The sequence below is a fragment of the Myotis nattereri genome (genome assembly GCF_964212035.1).
Source record: "Myotis nattereri genome assembly, chromosome: 9".
Taxonomy (NCBI): Eukaryota; Metazoa; Chordata; class Mammalia; order Chiroptera; family Vespertilionidae; genus Myotis; species Myotis nattereri.
The window spans coordinates 38,434,001-38,451,741 of record NC_138084.1 but is presented as its reverse complement, the minus strand read 5'-3'; the positions used below and the strand labels follow the sequence as shown (position 1 = coordinate 38,451,741).

At 45.5% G+C, this 17,741-nt stretch overlaps 1 protein-coding gene across 2 annotated transcripts in view; it reads left to right on the top strand.

The window, feature by feature from the left end:
• PPFIBP2 (PPFIA binding protein 2) overlaps window positions 1-17,741 on the top strand; it is a gene marked incomplete at its 5' end in the record, with an annotated part of 95,789 nt that overhangs the window by 49,659 nt on the left and 28,389 nt on the right. For both annotated transcript variants that reach the window (XM_081099126.1, XM_081099125.1), the window contains 2 exons: window positions 5,922-6,053; window positions 16,677-16,769. In XM_081099126.1, the coding sequence (XP_080955252.1) occupies window positions 5,922-6,053; window positions 16,677-16,769 (225 nt within the window). The remainder of the gene's footprint in view (window positions 1-5,921; window positions 6,054-16,676; window positions 16,770-17,741) is intronic.

Below are 17,741 nucleotides of genomic sequence, written 5' to 3'. Positions count from 1 at the left end.
TTCTCCAGACAAGCAGGCTGGATCCAGAGATAGATAATCCCAGTCTTGGGCTTGAGAGCTAAGGCACCCAAGACTTTTTCTTAAGGGGGAGATAATAAAAGAAACCATCAAAGGAGACGGAGAAGAAAAAAGAAAGGTCAGAAAACCCGAAAGGAAGGAAGTGGAAAGGAGTAGCTTGCACTGATGCGTGGAGGAAGGGAGAGTCGGTGGGGAGCTGAGATGTGTAAGTTACATCTGAAAGTTTGGACAACTGTCCCCAGAAGCAGAACTGTTTCTGTGTCCTACCTGGTGGAGGCAGGAGCAGCTGGCAGGCATGCAGGCATCCTATTGAGAAGTGACAGGCAGGTGAGGAAGAAGAGGCAGCAGGGCAGATTTCTTTCTAGAGCTTGGGGAGGGAGGAGACAGACAGAGACCGCATTCACACATGCACCACACAGAGCAGGCACTGGCCTGGTGCGTGCTCACAGGAGTCGGTGGTGGTTGCTCGAGGGGAAGGCCAGGTCAGGAGGGAAGGTTCTTTCAAATGTCAGAAACCTGATCATGTTTCTAGCCTGAGAAATAGAGGCTGATGGTGAGGGAGAGATTAAATGCCTGTCAGAGTGGATGATTAATGGTCCTACCCTAGAGTAGCTCGGACTTGCTGGGAACTTCCTGGAAGGCAGCACAGAGGTGAAGGACCATGTGAGCGGGCGTCATTCCGAGTTACCAGCTGGAGGGAGGAACAGGACCAGAACTCAGAGAACAAAGGCAAATGCCACTGGTTGGCCAGGGACAGAATCTGAAGTCTCATCGAGCTGCGTGAGGATGGCGTGAAGGGTGTGGAGACTGCGAAGTGGTCAGCAACAGGAAGGTGGGTCCGATGGGGCAGTTCAGGAGCCAACTCTGCAATCACTGTGTTTTTTAACATGCGCTTTTTATGTGCAACCTGGAAACTTCCTGGGCCAGGGGACAGTTCCTAAAGGTGGAAGAGCCTGGCTGGGGAGTTGGCCCTGAGCAGTTCTCTCAGACTGACCTTGGTAAGGAGGTATGGGCTGGCTTTCTCTAAGACCTGGATGTAAGATGTATGAATGAGAGACAATTCTGGGAAACTTCAAAATAGAAAAGATGTAAGTTCAATGAGTGATCAGATAATTAAAAAAAGATATTTCCGGTAACTATGAGGAGAGGTTATTTGAGGAGAGGAGGGGGACAGGGTGGGGTTTAGGGACTGAGGAGAATGGAAAAGATTTGGAATGTTCTCTGAAAGGAACCAGCCAGAGATGAATAGAAGTTTTGCCAGGCAGTATTGGAAGATCAGCTGTAATTAAATAGCAGCAGCTGTAATTAACTAGCATAAATTGTATGGAAACCAATTGGCATCATTAAATGCCTTTTACCAGCGATCCTCAGGCCATGGGGAGTGGAAACATGGACAGAGGGCTTAGCACAGGCTGGGCTCTGGTAATGCAAATGCCCCTCAGGTCGAGGGGCTTCAGGGATGAGCTAGATGAGGGGTGTTCTGCTGCTGATATTATACAATTGCAATGATTAACCTCAAAGGTGTAGAGAGGATATGAAGACAAATGTTGCCTAAAGGAAGTTGGTAATCTAGGAAAATAGAGGGTTATTAAGTAACTAGCAGCCACCAAGGAAGAAATTAAGATTACTGGAGTAAATGGGAGAGTTGAAAGGTTAGAGGATTGTGGCCAGAATTATTTCTGAGTTGAAGATTTTAGAAGCAGAGCGAACACATTCTGGACAAAGATGAGGTCCAGGCTGTGGCCATACTGCTGAGAAACTGAAGCAAAGTGGAAGCAAAGCCTGTTGGTGCTGAAGCCAAGAAATGTTGAGCCAGAGTGGGTACTGAAAGGAAGACAAACAAGGATGTTGAAGCTCCTGAGGAGATGGAATGTGCCCAGAGTAGTAGAGAAACTGTTGATCAAAAGACAGTGTGACCGGGTGACTAGATTGGGTTCGAGGTACTTGGGGAGAATGTGATATTACTAAATGTGCTGCCTTAGAAGAGAAGGGCAGACCTAGACTATCAATAGGGACAAACAGTGGTCTGGAAGTAGTCTCAAACTTCCAGGGAGAAAGGGGTTCTGTACCTTGGGCTGTTGGAGCGGAATGGTCTTCACCTGACAGACTAGGGAGGATGTGTCATATGGGATGAAAGTCAGGATCACCTCATAAAGGAGCAGTTAAGACTGTAGGGTGATTAAATCCTATTAAGACACATATGACAGAGGTTACAGTACATACTAGTGGCTGAAGGCCATGTGTGGCCTGGAGATGGAGAAGTGGAGCTGGACAGGGGTAAGCCTGTTGAAGGCTGATTTTGAGTTCAGAGCAAGGGATAGTATGTATGTATGTGTGTATGTATGTTTGTACTTATTTAAAATGTTTTTATTGATTTCAGAGAGTAAGGGAGAGGGAGAGAGAAAGATAAAAACATCAGTGATGAGAGAGAATCATTGATTGACTGCCTCCTGCATGCCCCACACTGGGTTTCGAGTCTGCAACCCAGGCATGTACCCTGACCAGGAATCCAACCACGACCTCCTCATTCATGAGTTGATGCTCAACCATTTAGCAACACTGGCCAGGCGGGACAGTATTTATTAATGACAAAGATGATGGGTGATGATAATGAAAGGTAGAGGTCACGCTAACAGACATAAGCTGGGAGAAAGTAAATGAAAGTTTTGTTATTAATAGAACATATGAAATTAAGCAGCCCCAGGTTTCTAATGAAAACTTTTGTGTGTCCAACTCGAATGTCCACTTGGAATGTTAGCATGACCAATTGGGAGAACTGGCATAACCAATTGGAATGCTATTGGAACTTTAGTGAGACCAATTAGAATACTATCCTCATCAGCTGGAACACTGGTGTGACCAATTACAGTCTGGCAGTAAACTAGCTAGAGGGATTTTGACAATGATGGAAATAGATTGGAATCTTAGCTTTCAAGAGAGATACATTCTGGGGTGTGTTTTTTTAATCCCACCAAGGCAGTAGTTTGAATGCTGGTTAGTAGACAAACTGTATAAATGTCATCTTAGGATATTCAAGCACTCAGCAGGTTGTTTTTAACTCTCATATCCTAGGGCCTTGGTATCTGGTAGATATTTAAAAATGTATTTGTTGAATAAATGATTAAAGTCTAATGGAAGAATATTTTCTGCTCTCAGCACTCCAAAGCAACACTATTATCATCTCATGGAGCTTGATTTGTAGAATTTCTCCTTCTAACCTTGGCATTGGTGTCTGGGAAGCTCATTTACACATTCTACTCCATTGCTAGCTGTGTATAGAACTTTAACATATGACTCTAATACTAACGATAACTCTGGCTTCAATTTCTTTTCCTACCTTCTTTAGTTTTTACGATTTATTTTATTTTATTTTAATATATTTTATTGATTCTTTACAGAGAGGAAGGGAGAGAGATAGAGAGCTAGAAATATCCATGAGAGAGAAACATCGATCAGCTGCCTCCTGCACATCTCCCACTGGGGATGTGCCCACAACCCAGGTACATGCCCTTGACCGGAATCGAACCCGGGACCTTTCAGTCCGCAGGCCGACACTCTATCCACTGAGCCAAACCGGTTTAGGCTACGATTTATTTTTTAACTTGAATTATCTATTTGTGCAAACTGCCTGGAATAATTTTTTGAATAAGCAGGTTGGTGGAAGAATAGAGAGCTAAACCTAGAATTATGAGGTGCTGGAGGCAGAGAGAATTATGAGGAGCTGGAAGAAGAGAGGGGGGTGGGGACGAAGGAGAAGGAGGTTGGGGGGAGTGGGAGGTGTGGGGGAGGATTACATCGAAGTTACTTGACCCAGAAAATGCCATCATCTTCACCCAGAGAAGAACTCTTTAGGGCCTTAACACCAGGCGCTAGTGAGTAGTACGTACTCAACAACATCTTGTCATTTTGAGTGGCTTTTCCTGGGCTCAGTAAATATTTGATGGTTGCCTTTTTTTTCAGCATGTATTTTTTATTTCCCCCCAAATTTTTGAACTTCTTCCTCTGTTTGGGAAACAATGTGGTACATTAGACAGAAATCAACTTGGAGTCAGCAGACCTTGGTTTGAAAATTAACTCTGCTGTTGATTGGCATGTGTCCTTGGCCAAGAAGATAGGTCAATCTCTGGACCCATTTCCTCCATCTGTAAACTTGGGATAATAATATTTACTGCCAAATCCCAGGGAGGGTTTATGGAGAGGATGAATGTAAACTGCCCAAAAGTGTTTGGCACAGAGGAGACACTCAGTGAATCCAGGCCCCAGGCCCACCCCCCAGTTACATTGGACACACTTATCAGGCTGTCCCCTTATGACCAAGTGGCCGGTCATTCTGGCAGGGCTGTGCTGTTGCCTCGGCTCGGGGCTGGCTTCTAGTCTGGCTGACCCAGGAAGAGCCGCCTTCTTGGCCCAGTGCTCAGTGAGCTTATTTTGCTGATTTGACTTCTAAATACTCACCCCCTCAGATTAGCAGACAGACAGTTTGTAGCCTGGCTTTCTGCAGTCCTGAGGGCCTTTTAGCCTAGGGAATCATGTATTCAAGTTCAAATTTGTCCTCTGTGGTTTGCTTTACGATCCAAGGACAGTTCAGAATATGTGAAATCACAGCTGTTGGGTCGAAATGGTGTTGGGATCACCATTCTCTTCCTAGGGTTGGGCTGTGCAAAGTGTTACAGAATGCTCAGACCATGGCGGGTAGTGTGTCTTTACCGTCTGCTCATTTCGCCTGCTGCTCTCCTACTTGCCATAGTATGTTCTCCTTCTAGGACCTGTGTATTGAATGTCTGCCATATGCTTGGATTTTGGGCCACATAGAACACTGTTTTTTTTCCAATAGAGAAAAATGCCCCTGGACTTTGGGGGAATGCTCCTGTTTTTTGAGGTTCTTCATAATTCCTAGTTATGCTGAGCAGGTGTTTTGCCCATGACCTTTGTTTTTTGCCTTATTTATGCTTTTAGGTGTATGTACTAATGTCAAGTTGTCTACTACTGTTCTACTGATGGCAGAACTCCCCTGCGGAGTCCTTACAATGAGGAAAGAAGTCTTCTTACTTACGTCCCATGGTGGCAAATTGTAATTTTGGTGCAGCCCAGGAAAGTTCCTCTCACATAATCAGATTCTAATCAAATCATCCAGTAAATGCTCATTGAACATCTCCTTTATGCACTAGCTCCTTCTAGGGCAGTGGTTCTCAACCTTGGCTGCACATTAGAATCACCTGGGAATCTTTTTAAAATCCTGGTTTCTGGGCCTCATCCTCTGGAAATTCTGTTTCTTTGCTATGGGGTGGGGCCACAACATTAGTAACAAAGAAACAGAATTCCTGGAGGATGAGGCCCAGCAATCAGGATTTTAAAAAGATTCCCAGGTGATTCTAATGTGCAGCCAAGGTTGAGAACCACTGTTCTAGGGTCTTTGCTGTGAGGTCTTACAATGAGATGTGTTGATGTGTTAAAGACTGTGCTGAAGAGTGATTGAGCTCAGGGGGTTTCAGGGATATTTTAGTTTTGAAAAAAAAATATTGCCATAAGCGTGTTTTTTGTTTGTTTTAGTGGAAAAGGGCCTGCTGCTTTGCCTTAAAGTAGAGATGAGAAATTTAGTACTTTAAGAGTGTGCATTCATTTTTTTTTCTACTTGGAAGTAATGAATAATGTTTTCTATGGGCAATTTTTTTTTTAAGTAGCTCACATGTCTGTCATAGCAGAGTGGGTAGTGGCAGGGACTGTGCCATCCCCAAATGACTGGTCATCATCTCAGCCCGTCCCTACTAGGCTGTGGCTTATAGGCAGCGGTCTCGGCCCTGTGTTGTCCAGCACACAAGTGAGAGATTGCCTTCCTTATGTGTTTATGGAGTGGAGTTGTCCTTGTTGCCGTGGAGGATTTTGAGATCTGTCTTTTCTTGTAGGAGCTGCTAAGTCGCACATCTCTTGAGACTCAGAAGCTCGATCTGATGACTGAAGTGTCTGACCTGAAACTCAAGCTGGTTGGCATGGAGAAGGAGCAGAGAGAGCAAGAGGAGAAACAGAGAAAAGCAGAGGTGAGTGTAACACACCCAATTCCGTACTGTCCTAAGCTCAGAGCAGGGGAAGCTGTCCCCATGTGGACTCAGACCATCTCATCATTCCCGAGCCTGGCAGCGCTGGGAGCCAGAAACATCTATGCACTAGAGACACAATGATCTATCTGTTAATACCAAGTTATCAGGTTTTGCTGTGGCTGCACATTTCAGCAATACCCAAACCACCCAGTTTTGGCTCTAAGGCTTTGTCCTCCCTCCGGCTGCTGACAAGGATGGAAAAGGAGGCAGTAGTTGGGGGAGGATCAGGCAAGATGAGGGACACAGGATGTCTTCAGTGAACGCTAGGGTAATGGTATGTGGCTGGGATGGAGTCAGCTGCCTCACAGGCCACAGTCACTATATCCATGGAGTCTGATGTCACTTCACTAACCCAGGTGGCACCCTTAGATTATGTGCTTCTTTCCTCCTGCTGGGGCCTATGGGTGGGCCCCTGCACAGGCCTCTCTTAGAGAATGTTTTCCTGTTTTTTTTGTTTTGTTTTGTTTTGTTTTGTTTTTCCAGGCTCCATATGCCATTGGTAGAACATGCTAGACTCCTTATTTGGATAAACATTTAGAGAATCTTAGAGTTGGAGCTACTTTATTTGAGAGAGACAGCCTGTTTTAACCCTAGATAACCATCTCCTGTGTGCCTCTACCTACAAGTCCCTGTGTTCTCCCCTGGCAGCGTGAGATGTGAAAGGGAGATAGGCTCTAGTTTAGAAACACCTCGGCTCCATTACTGGCCTAAGTGCTCAATAGCCTTAGGAACATCAACAAGTTAGCTACTTAATCTCTCTGAACTTCGGCTTCTTTCTCTATAAAATAGATAACTGTGTGAAGTCCACATAAAATCACAAAAGTTGAGTCCCTATTCTAGTATCTGCCATTTTGTAGGTAGTTGGTTTATTTTCATCCCCTCCATGGAGGCAACTCCAAAATCCAAAGATGGCAACGTTATTGTGCACTGACACCTGTCGCATTTCTGTGTTTACTGGGTGAACGCGGGTAACTGAGACACGTCTGACATGTGGGGCATATTCCTTGCATTGCTTTTGAGAACATGCTCATTAGTAAGACATATAGTTGCCAAAAGAAGGTCTCTCCCTTAAGCTGAGGACATTATCTCCTAGTGATCAAGAGTGCAGGCTCCTGAATCACATCTCCTGGCTGTAATCCAAGCTTAGCCACTCGGTAGCTTTGTGATCTTAGGCAAGTAATTTGACCACCCAAGCCTCTAAAAGGAGATTGTAATACATACTTCCTACTTCCTGGGCTGTTCTGAGTAAGAAGTGAGATAATATATGTAGAGTCCTTAGCATAGTGCTGTACACATAGTAACAGCCAGATTTTTTTTTTAATCTTTATTGTTGAAAGTATTACAGATGTCCCCTTTGTTTGTTTGTTTTCTTCCCATTGAACCAGCACTGTAAGAAATGCTAACCAGTCAGGTTTTATCCATCATTTACTGATCGTGTTGTTAAGCATGCTAGAAATGGAAATGTAGACTTACATACATTATTATATATGACAAAAGTCACACAGACTGAAAGTTCATCTGTGTAAAGTGTTAGTTGAATAGACTCTGCTTCTTAAATATTCACAGAAAAACAATTAAATTTTCTCCGGGTTCAGAGTTAATTTTACCAATGTTCCAAGATGTGTGGTTACATGTGAACATACATTAGAGCTCTGGGGGAAGAATTCAATAGATTCTGTGAGAAGGCTCCAGGTGGCAGAGACTCAACTTGAAACCACATACATTTTATTTTTTTAAGGCAGAAGGGTTATTAAGTCACAAAACTTGAAGAGTCCAGGGTTTAAAAAGCCAACAGCACCAGATCCGGGTGACCTCGCAAGGTCACCAGAACCCAGCCTTTGTGTATCACTTGGTTCTGTTTTAGCCTTATTCTCAGAAAGGCTGTCCCCATGTGGTGGCAGAGATGGCCATCCACAACTCGATCCTAGGAGCCTGCCAGACAGAGATTCTCTTTCTCCAAGCTTCCAGCAGAAGCCCCAGGATTGTGCCTTATTAGGTCAATTTGGGTCACATGCCTGGTCCTGAACCAGCCACTGCAGGGAGCATGCAGCCACATACGGGTGTGTGCACACCTGAGCACAAAGAGTTAGTACCAAGCCGGGCAGCTCAGCTCCCTCCTAGGGAGACCGGAAGGAAGGAGAACTCACACTTCTGGGCCAAGTACAGCTAACGCAGCCCTTTTACGATTTGCTTTCTTTCTTTCTTTTTGGAAGGATTGTTTTTCAATCTGAGTTTTTGGTTTTTGTTTTCCATTCGGCTCTTCATTTCTGAAGCAACATAGACCCCGAGCTGAGCTGCTGGCCGCAGTCCTATCAGATAGCAGCCCTTCCCAGTCGCGAGTGCAAACACTGGCTTTCCACCTGGAGGAATGTTCAGGCTGTTCAAACCTGTGCTGATCAGTGGACAGCCCCATGACCCGAAGCACGTTTTTTTTATTCTTGTGATTCAACATCACCTTTGCTGCTATGCCCAGGACCTCCACAGTCTGTAACTGCCAGAGACTTACCCAGGGCAGGAGAGCTGCACTGCTGTCTTGGGCACGGGGCTGTTTATTTTGAACGAGGCATCTAGCTAGCTAAGGTTACCAGAGGTTGTAGTTTCATGAGTAAACGGAATGCTGCTTTTCATTCGGCACACTGCTGTTTTTTCCAGTGTTTAGCCTAAGGCCTGATTGTTTGTGGTTTGGAAAAGGCAGGATTTTTTTTTTTTTTTGAGGTAGCCAGATTGTAATAAACTCCCTCCATGTAGCTCAGGCTTTATCCTCAAATTCCATTTTATGTTTCCACGAAAAAAGAAAAAAAAAAAAGGTGGGGTGTTATTAACAAGAAAATTGCAGACTGTTCTTTCTGTCTGTTCTGATCTCACTCTGAGCCAGTATCCTGCTGCCTGTAGTTGTGGAAGCGATTCCGGATGGTGGTCTGAGGACTGTGAGAGGCAGGTTTCTGGTCAAATGGAGAGAGTCCTGATGTGCAGCCTTGCTCAGGAGTGAGTCAGTGGCCTAACTGAGATAGGGGCGATTCCTCGCTTTCCTGTATTTACTTACTTTTTTCTTACCAGCCTTTCCCTGATGGTTCTGGGTCATTTCAGGGAATCTAAGTTTGGACCAGTTGGATTTACTCCTGAAAGGCGGGCTGCAGGAAGGGTGACTGACATGGAAACTACATATCAGAATTAAGAGGATGGAACGTGAAAGGAAGAGATTGGGAGGCAAAGGAAGCCCTGGTGGTTCACCAGGTCAGAGCCACGCCCTGCAGGGGGATCTTCCTTGAGAAGGAGGCTAGCTTCCCTGAGCATGGGGTGCGGGCACCCCTGCCGCTGGGATCCAAAGGGCTTTGCGAGGAATACCAGGGCAGCCTGTATAGAGGGAGCAGGGACCCAGCCAGCCCTGCTGGGGTGTGAAGTCAGCCCAGTTGATCAGGGATGTGCACAAGCATGAGGAGAACCAGAAAGAATGTTAGGATTTCCTGGCAGAAGGTGGGATGTCTTACAGCAAGCATGTCCAACTCAAAGGCTAACACAGGCCAAATAAACGAGGCATGCGGCCTGCAGGCCGCAAGTTTGACATACTTGTTTTACAGCCCAGTTGGTGGGATCATGCCCTCTCTCTCCCTATGGTTAGGCCCCTGGAAGGGAGGGATTCTGTTTTCTGAAATGAACAACTAGAATAATGGACTTGGAGTATACAGTAAGGGATGGGAAAATAGTGTTCTCTCAAAGAGCTAGCCTGGTGAGGGGAGTTTTATTCTTGTTTTTATCCTATTTTGTTTTATTTACTTATTTTCATTAACATAGAAAATATTCTCCAATAATTTAAAATGCAAAAGTTCAAAAAGGTGTATATAGCAAAAAGTCTCCTTCCATCTGCTCCCCAGTCAGCCGGGAGGAACCAATGCTATCCGTTTGTTTTTTAACCTTCCAGAGTTATTTTATGCATGGACAAGCACATTTATTTGGAGAGCTGTCTGCATGTATCTATAAATAAATACACACATATACATTTTTCCTTCATTAAAAAACTTCCTCATTTATATTTATGTCTGCATATTATTCTACTATCTGCTTATGCCCTAACTTATTTAAATTTTTTTTAAAATTGATTTTAGAGAGAGAAGAAGGGAATGAGAGAGAGAGAGAGAAATGCCTCCTGTACACACCCTGACCAGGGTAAACCCACAACCTGGGCATGTGTCCTCACCAGGAATCGAACCGGCCACCCCTTGGTGCACGGGACCCTGATGCTCAATCAACTGAGGCACACTGGCCAGGAACCTAATTTATTCACCCAGTTCTCTTTTGATGGACATTTAAGTTGTTGCTAAGTATTCTTTATTATAAAAATGCTCATACATGTATGAAGATATAGAAGTGGAACTGGGTCCAAGGGTCCATGCACTTGAAATTTTGACAGATATTTCCAAATCGCCCCATAGACCATAGTGTGATATTTTTACCCGTGATGTAGAAGAGTGCCCAGAAAGTAGTAAACTGAGCATGAAGGGAAAGGGAGAAAAAGTCAAGTTGTGAACAAGTTTAACAGGAAAGATGGTGTGGGAGAGACTCTGATTATGGGAGGTGCCCAGTAGTTTCACATACAAATGAACCATAAAAAAGAACTTTGATGGTTGGCAAAGCAGGAGTAAATGAGCAGAGATTACAACGCAAAACAGCAATTAGAACCTCATAAATGTCACCTGCACATCATGATGTGGGACCTAAGAATGGAAGAAACAGACCTGCTAAGAGAGGTGATGGGCTGGCCCCGTAGACAGGAATTGTAAAAGTACGTTTTATCCAAGTGCCAAGCCTGAGGGTAGACATGCTGGAAAACAGCGCCGCATGGATGGGGAGAATTAAAGGAGAGGGTCCCAGCAGTGCTGGGGCATCCCTCCTGGTTACCCCGAGCAGAGACGGGAGTGCACTCCTGGTACAGACCCCAGACTACTCAGGCAGACGAGGGGCAGTGGAAGGGAGCTCCTAACAATCTCCTCCAGCTGAACACCTAGGTATTTGACTTGGTTCTTGGTCTCTTCTCCCCTTTTCTATAGCTTCCACCTGGAGGGCAGAGAGAGCAGCTGGGAAAACTGCCACTCCCTTGTTGAGGGAAAAGGAGAAACTAGTTTATGAGGAAAAGTGATGGGTGCCAGGAGAGGGTGGTCATTGTCATTTGAGAGTTCATGACGGTGAGGGAGAGAAAGCTGTGCCTAGACAGACATGCACGTTGCAAACCACGACTCTTAAAGTTCCGAGGCGAAACAGGAGATGACTCAAGAACACTGAACTACTTTAAAATAATAAAGTTCTCATTGCACAGTCTCACAAATAACGCCAATAAAAAGAAAGGGCTTAGAGGTACCTTGAGAGAAACTCATTTTCAAAGGGGCTTATACAAAAGATAGAAGGACAAATAAAAATGCACCTGCATGAACAGCACCAGGAAGGGTGAGCCCCAAACAAAAGGACAACAGAAAGACTATTTGTTAAAAGTCATGTTCTCAATAAGGTCAAAGAAAGAATGAGTTTGATTCCAAGAATGAGCTGATAGGTGCCAAGAACTTGGGGCAGCATTCCCAAACTTCTTGCTATAAGCAAACTTTAAGGAATCAAGTGATTTGTTTAAAAACTAAAATCAAACCATCACCTCCTCCTCCTTCTAAATGATAAAGAAAGTCAGATGGCTTTTATAAAATTTAGTCTATTGAGTTTGGGGTCAACCCTATGATGGCTTGTGAGAGGTTGGAAGACAAAGTAGGGATCCATGTCCATTAAGAGTGAGTTAGGTCTCACTTCTTGGCTTGGCTGAGAATGCATCTAGTAGTGGTAGATCCTGTAAATCCTCACTTCAGCAAGGTATTGCAAAAACATTGCTTGGAACAGTCTTGTGGATAAGAGAGGAATGTAGGATGAGTGTAAAAATAGGTATATTAGTACCCAAATGAGCCTACGTGTATATATACAAGGTAGGGCAAAAGTAGGTTTACAGTTGTTCATATGGAAAATAATACAATAATAAATAATAATATAAGAATAAACTGCGTTTTGTGTACTCACAACTGTAAAACTATTTTTGCCCCACCCTGCGTACTACCTAAAGACTCTTGGAAGATTTTTCTGTAGAAGGTAACAGTAATCTACCCTTAGCCCTTCTGCCTGTTGAGTATTTTCAGTCCATGTTTTGGATGCTGATGTAGAAGGTCTTGAAGTTGTGATGACAGGAAGCCAAGAAAATCTAAATGGATCAGTTGACACAGGAATTCAAAACTGCTTGATTTTTGTGATTCCTTAAAATTCAATTCTAGCAGTTTGGGGACTGCTGTTTAAGTCCTTTGCACCTATCAGAGGCGTCAGCGGAATCAAGCCCATTCTTTCCTTGACCTTATTGAGAACATGATTTCTAACCAAAAGTCTTTCTGTTGTCCTCAGCATTGCCCTTCAGTCTGTTCATGCAGGTGCACTTCTGTTTGTCCTTCTATCTTTTGTACAAGCCCCTTTGAAAATGAGTTTCTCTAAAGGTACCTCTATGGTACCTGGAGCGATAGATATGTTGGCAGAAAAAGAGGTAGAAGAACCTACATATTGCAGAACCACTGAAGGCGAGGCATGACACACATCAGGAGGGGGCTAAGCAGTTTGCGGGCAGATGACACGCCTGTGGATTTGACCAGGAGGCAGGCACTGCAGAAGAACCGGGCACCTGGGACGGTGGAGACAGGGAATGAGGGATGAAAATCAGGGACAGCAGTGTCCTCATTTGAGAGGTTTATCGATGAAGGAAACAAAAGAAGGGAGAAGGCAGTGAAGTTCTTGAAACAGGTAAGAGAGAAAAGCAGGCCTAAGGACTAGAAGAGTCTAGTAGTGAAGGGTGCCCAGTAAGGTACATATGCCAGGGCATGCGTAGTTGCTGGGCTTTTGTTATTAGCAATCAATGTCACATGGGCCTTAACTGTGCCCCAGACCCTGTGCCTCAGATATTGACATGCAAGGATGGCCCCCAGTTTGGCACAAGGAGCTGCTCGGTGTTTGTTCAAACTGCAAGGCAGACCCAGGGATGGGAGAGGCCTCCGGGAAAATGCCATGTCTCCTGGTTCCTGTGAAGAGAGCGGGTGGTCACAGACAGTGCCCACTGGGTGCCACCTGCTGCTCACCTCTCTGCCATTCCTTCCTTCTGTGCGGCTCCCTCCAGGAGTTCGGTGTTTGGGTGCTGACTGACTCTGAGTGCTTTTCTCCTTTCTCTTCCTTCCCACAGTCGGTTCTGAATGTGATCAGTGAGCTGCAGGAGCAGATGTGTAGGCTGCAGCTGGACATCCACAGGCAGATTCAAGAGCGCCTCTTGCTCAGTAGGGACCACCCTGAGGAGGTGGCGGCCAGCGATGGTGTGGCCGGGCCCCAGGCCTGCAGCCAGGACTGTGCCCGTTGGGAGGGGTCACCTGTAGGAACCACACTTAAGTATATCAGAGCATGCGTGTGTGGGTGTGTGGGGTGTTTCACTGGCGGAGGGGCGGGGGGTTTTCCTAACTGGAACAGAGTGCAGTGGCTTAACAGGGATCTGTTGTTACCTCTGGGCAGAGTCGGGGACTCACACACTCCCTCAGGATGGGAGCTGAGCTCTGTGACCCTCCCCGAGCAGGGTCTGAGCAGGTGAGGTAAACCCTTGCATGTGGCAACACTCACCTCCTGCAGAGCTCAGAATGAGTCCTGGGGTGTTCGTGCAAAATGAAACCTCACGATTGCCAGTCCCAGGAACAATTCAGACATTGATTCCTGCTCCGGGAAGTGCAATAAATGACATTTCATCTCCCATGATTTTTTTTAAAGAAAAGCATTATGAAAGAATTCTTTCAAGTTTATTTTTAAAGAGGTTTATCCACAGTGAGGAAATAGAACACAAGTTTCTATTTGCTGTGATAATTAAGTCATCCTCTGACTTTCCAGAAAAAGTTCCCTTTTTAGAGGGATTTCATGACCTCTGGGCCCTGTGGGGTGTATCTGACTGGGATTCTGAACGTGGCCCCTCATGCTGATGTGACGGGGCTGAGGCCTGGTGCTGGCAGCTGTGCGAGATGAGCCTGCACCCCCAAGGCCCACTGACTTGGAAGCCCAGGGGAAAGTCAAGTCACAGTAGCCTGAGCCATGCAGAAGGCCTGCCTCAGCTCTGTAGGAAGTTCCCGTGGTCCATACTCAGCCATGGAGTATGTTGAAAATCTCTACCCAGACTCAGGCATCAGGGGAGGCGTGCAGTGGGGAAGATTTCCTCCTACATTAAAGGGTTCAAGGGAAAATGAGAGTCAAGATGTAAGTGTAAGTGTGGATTTGGATGGAGAAGCCCTGAGAGGATGCTGGGGCATGCCCCATGTTGAGGGAAGACTTCTGAAGGAAGTTAAAATTTGCTTCAGTGTTTATAGCTGATGATAGACAACTGATAGCTTAGAAGGAGGAGAATGTGCTAAAGAGGTTACCAGAGCCAGGAGATCACCATGCTCTGTGTTCCCATAGTGGCAGCCGCTCAGGCAGTAACCTGCACACTTCAGGTTCTGCAGGCCTGGTGCCCCCTTAGGCAGGGCTGGAAATGTTCTCAGAAAATGATCCTGTATCAGCTGCAGGTCACAACAGGCCTAGAAATCTATTGCTGCAGGTCATGGATGCAATAACCTCAGCATGGAAGATTTTCTTTTTAAAGGGCATCAATAAATGCTCACTTCAGCTATAAAAAATTTTTAATAAATTACCCTACAAAACTCAATGTCACTTTCTGCTGGATTGTCTCCGAATGCAAAGAGCTCCAGGTCAGTTAGACCATGACTTGAATTTTGTATCTTCATTCATTAAGAAATAATGCATACCTACTATGTGCCAGAGCAGGGGTCCTCAAACTACGGCCCATGGGCCACATGCAAATACAAATATTGTATTTGTTCCTGTTTTGTTTTTTTACTTCAAAATAAGATATGTGCAGTGTGCATAGGAATTTGTTCATAGTTTTTTTTTTAAACTATAGTCCAGCCCTCCAACGGTCTGAGGGACAGTGAACTGGCCCCCTATTTAAAAAGTTTGAGGACCCCTGTGCCAGAGATTAGCAAAACATCTCTGTGCAGTGGGGAAGATTTGTAGGAGTTCATTGTAGGAGAACTAGCCATTGGCATTCACACTGGTAAATGTTTAATTGCAAATGATGAGGGTGATAGGCAGGATGCCACAAGAGTATAGCAGGGAGACCTGGTGAAGGGCAGAGGTTGGGATGGCTTTGCTCAGGGAGGCCAGAAGGATGGGCAGGAATGAACCTGGCCAACAGTTCCAGGCAGAGGGAAGACCATGTGTGAAGCCCCAAGGCAGAAGGAGGAACGAAAACGTTTTCAGTGTGGCTGGAGCGTAACCAGGGCACAGGGTAACATGAGAGGCAGGCAGCATGCTGGCTCGGGCCAGGCTGTGTGGGTCATGGGTTAAAGTTGATGAACTTTGAGGAGCAGGTTGTGCCAGGATCAGATTTGTGTCTAAATGGTATTGTGCCCCTGGATGCTAGCGGGTAACAGTTTGTTAGAGGAGTTTGCATGTCAGAAAGTCTGCGAAAGGGGTCCCTTTTATGCTCATTTTTCTGATAGGAACCAGTCAGCAGGGCCAACTGTCCCTTAAAGCAGTGGTTGCCAACCGGTGGTCTGTGGACCACTGGTAGTCCGTGAGGTCTGAAAGGTTGCCGACCGCTGCCTTAAAGGAACCTGGATTTGGGATAAAGTTGCTTAGTGGTGTCGTCTTTGCTGAAGGGATGGTTTAGAGAGCAGGGGCCCTGGAGTCAGAAGATGTGGGCATGGATTGCAGCTCCACCATGAGCAAGTTGTTTAAATATCACTTCCCCAGCCCAGCAACCTTCAGTGGCTCCCTACTGTCCAAGCAGTGGCATCAGAACTCCTGAGAGTCTCATCCAAAAGCTTTCCCAGCCTCCTCTCCCATCCTTTCCCCGATGCCTTCTCCCTCCCTCCTTTCTTTAAACCAACCCCCTCCTGTGAACTGGAACAGGAAGACTGGCCTCTGCATTAGGCACTTAGCGTTTGATTCCTCAGGGTTTGATGTCTGTCCTGCTGGCTGTCCCTTCCTCTGTGCAGCCTCTCAGGATCACTGACCCCTCCTCTGGGTTCCTCAAACTTCACTCTGCACTAAAAGATGCTCCCAATTAGCCTGCTCCCTGCTTCTTTGTCTGTGAGAAGCTTCCTCATTTCCGTACCTCTGTTCCTCTTGCTCCCAAGCCCCACCTGCCCTGCCTCCCGAACACGTGCTTGATGCAGGCACATCCCGCATAAGACGTGGGTGTCAGAGGGGGGCAGGCAGAACAGGTTCTAAAAATAAACAGAGAGTTTTCTCTTTCTTATGTCAAGAACTCCCTCGCCTTGTTTTTAAAGGGCCATACAGCTGTTCCTGAAACAGCGCACGTTGAAGGATTTGAGCCTCAGTGTGGAGCATGATGTGGTTGCCCTTTCCAGACATCCTCTGTGCACGAGCTTAACTGGGTTGTAAATCAGGGAACAGCATCCTGCTAGGTAACCATCAGACCTTTGTCTTTCTCCCTCATCTCCCTAGGAGTTACTGCAAGAGCTCAGGCGCCTCAAAATCAAGGTGGAAGAGTTGGAAAATGAACGGAATCAGTATGAGTGGAAGCTGAAGGCCACTAAGGTAAAAGGCGGTTCTGATGCTTAGGGGAGGCACTGAGCCCGGTGGGGGGACTTCTGTGTTCAAACTCTGGGTTTACAGGACCCCATGCTCGAAAAATGCAAACTAACCCTACTGTGTGCACATGTAGCAGTGGCCAGATTGTGCAGCAGACAGGTTGGATCCAAGAGGGCCTTGTTATGGGGGAAATCCCGTGAGATTATGAGCTGCTGAAGCAACTGAGTCTCCTTCCTCTTGCTGTGTCTGGTAGCACCATCAGCTGACATTGGGCCAAGCGAGGGCTAATGAGTGAGTGAATGAATGGTGAGTCTTAAGGCAAATGAACACCAATCTTATGTTGGCTGCATCATTTTAAGTTTTGCCAGTCCCTCTAATAATCAGTTTTTTTAAAACAGCATGCTTTATTTTCAGCAATAAATGTATTTCTTTAAAAAATGATGTATACTTTGAATATTTATTTATTATTATTATTATTATTTTAGAATATGTTTTTATTGATTTCAGAGAGGAAGGGAGAGGGAGATAAAAACATCAACAATGAGAGAGAATCATTAATCGGCTGCCTCCTGCACGCCCTCTACTGCGGTTCGAGCCCGCAACCTGGGCATGTGCCGTGACTGGGAATCGAGCTATGACCTCCTGGTTCATAGGTAGACACTCAACTACTGAGCCACACCGGCCAGGCTTGAGTATTTTTAAAAAACCAAATCAGGTTTCTATTGAACTGGGGAGCTTGCTATTTAGAGGACACCAAGGATAAGTTCTTTTGTGAAATAACTTTTTTCTCTCCCTCCTCATTTCTTCCTTCATTTTCTCAAATAATTGAAATGCAGAGATTAAAATGAGTGGGTTGGAGTCAACCTACACATTTGTGGGGGTAGGGGTAGGCAGCTGAGCATTGTATTTAAAGATGTCGAATTCATTGTCACTTAAACATTAAGAAATTGCACACTGAAATAGTTAGGCTGCCCTGGG